The sequence below is a fragment of the Dinoponera quadriceps genome, unplaced genomic scaffold (assembly GCF_001313825.1).
Source record: "Dinoponera quadriceps isolate SergipeBrazil2010 unplaced genomic scaffold, ASM131382v1 scaffold2683, whole genome shotgun sequence".
Taxonomy (NCBI): Eukaryota; Metazoa; Arthropoda; class Insecta; order Hymenoptera; family Formicidae; genus Dinoponera; species Dinoponera quadriceps.
Genome location: NW_014556696.1, coordinates 38979 through 41913, shown reverse-complemented (window position 1 = coordinate 41913; position 2935 = coordinate 38979). Strand labels below are relative to the sequence as shown.

Genomic DNA, 2935 nt, shown 5'->3' with positions numbered 1-2935 from the left:
TTAACCTTTTGACTGCTGAAAAATCTTATATAAGACGGTCTAATGAGATCCGTGTTTTTACTTTATAATCGTACTGAAATTTGTTATTCACCTGTTTTCGGGTTGCTATAAAAAAAAAACACCTTTGTGTGTTATGGGACCCCCCTCCCTTTCCCCCTTTATCAGATAAAAAAACTACCCCTTTATAACGATCGTAAGTAATCCATCTTATTACTTTTAGTCCATATTGAAATTTGGTAATTCCCAGTTTTCGAAGTTGCTAATTTGAAAAAATAAAATATTTTTTAGTGTCGTGAACTTTTTCCAACACCTTTATCAGATAAAAAAACTACCCCTTTATAACGATCGAAAGTAATCCATCTTATTACTTTTAGTCCATATTGAAATTTGGTTATTGAAAAAATTCGTTCGAGTATATTAGCAAACTATAAAAGAGAAATAATTTAAATTTTAGATAACTTTTTTTGCAGTTTTGCAGTTATAAATATAGATATCCTTTTGATTATACAAATTCACATTGAACAATATTAATAAAAATACAGTAGTGAGTCTAAAAGTACTGAGAGAAGGTGAGAAAACTTGTTAGTTGATAAATTAACGATATTTTTTTTAAATTTATATTTTCTATTTATTTATCTCTTTTACTACAAATATGGATAACGAAAACATAGTTTGGTCAAGTGGTGAATCCGAGCCAGATGATTCTGATCATGAGCGAGACATAAGTATTGTACCAGAAGCTATAGAGGAAGATTGTCATATAGATTTTGACTATCCTGAAATCGCTTATGATAAATTTTTTTATCCTTCAATAAAAGATTTTACTGGATCATTTCAGATACGTGAATCTGTCACCATTCCTGGTGACGCACCTCTTGATTATTTTGAAATCTTTTTCGATGAACCTCTCTTCAAAATGATAGTGACCCAGACAAATTTGTATCAAACACAAAATCCTGAACAAGCACGAATAAATATGAAGCCTTGGACGCCAGTGACAGTCAATGAGTTGCGAGTTTTTCTTGCACTATCAATAAATATGGGCCATGTTCGCAAAGGTAGCTTACAGAATTATTGGAGTACAGATCCTTTTTTATCAACTCCCGTTTTCAATAACATGATGTCCCGCAATAGATATTTGCAAATTTTACGTTTTTTGCATTTTGTGAATAATGAAGACATGGAAAATCATCCTTTGAAAAAAGTAAAACCAATAATCGATTATCTTCGAGACAAGTTTTTAAATATTATTTCTCCGGGAAAGGGTAGTTTTTTTTACAAAAAGGGTAATTTTAGGGGATGAAATGAAAAAATATTATCACCATCGTTCCCCATCCTCTAAAACCCTTATATACGCTTTTATTGCAAATTTTAAAATTCAAAATTTGTCCCTTCCGTTCACTGCCGGAAAGTCTTATATAAGACGCTACCTATGATCGGAACTTTGTTGGGGTCAAACCTAAGATATATGAACACATTTTATCAACTTTCTAAATAAAAAAAATACACCAAAACCCCGGCAGTTAAAAGGTTAAACCGGAACGTAACTTAATAATTACATCGCGAACGTGACTTAATAATTACACCGTCTGAATACTAGTCGACGATGTGGTATATAATTTCGCCTAGAGTTAATAACACCACAAAGTATTTTTATCCGATTAAAGCGACACACTGCAACGTTGTTCACGAACTACTAGCTATCATGGACACCGATTGGCACGAGTGTGCGAACATCGATCAGCATTTGCACGTAATGAAGACGAAAGCTAGGCTCTCGCATTTTTGCGTGAACGTTTGGTTGAGTCTGAACACGATCGGCGAAGTGCTCTACTTCGGGAGTAATAACGCGATAGCTATCATGCATCTGGAGGAAAACGACAATAATACTTCACGACCTTTCCCCGTGAATGCATTGCTCCCTTTGAAGCTGAACAATCACCGCGAGATTCACTCTACGAGATTCTCGCCGTCATTTTGTTTCTGCGCGGGATGTCCGTGGCATACACGGTTGCTTTTCTGAAAGCGTTTATTTCTACAGTGGTATGTCTTGCAAAAGTTCGTAATGAATCGACTGGCAATCCAAAATTATTATCGCGACAAAATCTAACGTAAGTTTACTTGTGACTTAACCTATTTGGAAAAACTCGGTTTTGCAGAACTCTCTGAGGCTGTTCAAAATTTGACATAAGATAATGATTAAATATCGGTTGGCAGATTTTTATAATATTCAATTTTTATAATATCCAATCATTATCAGTCATCATATGAAGAATATCATATCCGGCTTTCTTCTTTTTACCATTTTCAAAATCTTTTTTAAAATGCTATTTTTTCATTAAATGTAATTCTTGAAATTTTCGCAAATTCTTAAATATATTTTAGATACTTCATGTAAGCGGACAAATCGATATCATATGTGAAGGGTTCAAATCCATTTCCGAGAAAATATCTTATTATGTATCTCCTGGACAAACAGTAGCAATGCTGATCGAAAGACATAATAAAGTCATCGCATTTTCCGAGAATCTTGATAAAATTTTATCCTTCATGACCTTAATGCAAATTTTTTGGAATACTTTAGTCATCTGCTTTCTAGGCCTGCTCATTGTAATAGTGAGTATCGCAATGCCCGTAGAAATGTCTGGCGATTGATATTATATTTCATTACGTTTTGTTAATCATTTAACGAAATAGTCTATTCATAACGCCGCTGGTGTCATCCTAGTGAGAGCCATAATTGCTTACTTCGACATAATGATGGAAATTTTTATCTTCTGCTTTGCAGGAGAATACCTTAGCCATAAGGTTAGTGAATATTTAAGTTACTGTCAAGTCTAATTTATTTTTTCATGCAAACTAATTTGGTAATTAAGTATTGACCAACAGATTTCGTTCGTTTGAAGAAATGACCGATTGAAAACAATTTTGTATA

The 2935-nt window shown here is 33.4% G+C and overlaps 1 protein-coding gene across 1 annotated transcript in view; it reads left to right on the top strand.

Moving 5' to 3' along the window:
- The first annotated feature begins 652 nt into the window (after positions 1-652).
- LOC106747954 overlaps positions 653-2935 on the top strand; it is a 19109-nt gene continuing 16826 nt past the window's right edge. The window contains exons 1-2 of the mRNA XM_014626010.1: positions 653-1058; positions 1668-1906. Of these exons, the coding sequence (XP_014481496.1) occupies positions 653-1058; positions 1668-1906 (645 nt within the window). The remainder of the gene's footprint in view (positions 1059-1667; positions 1907-2935) is intronic.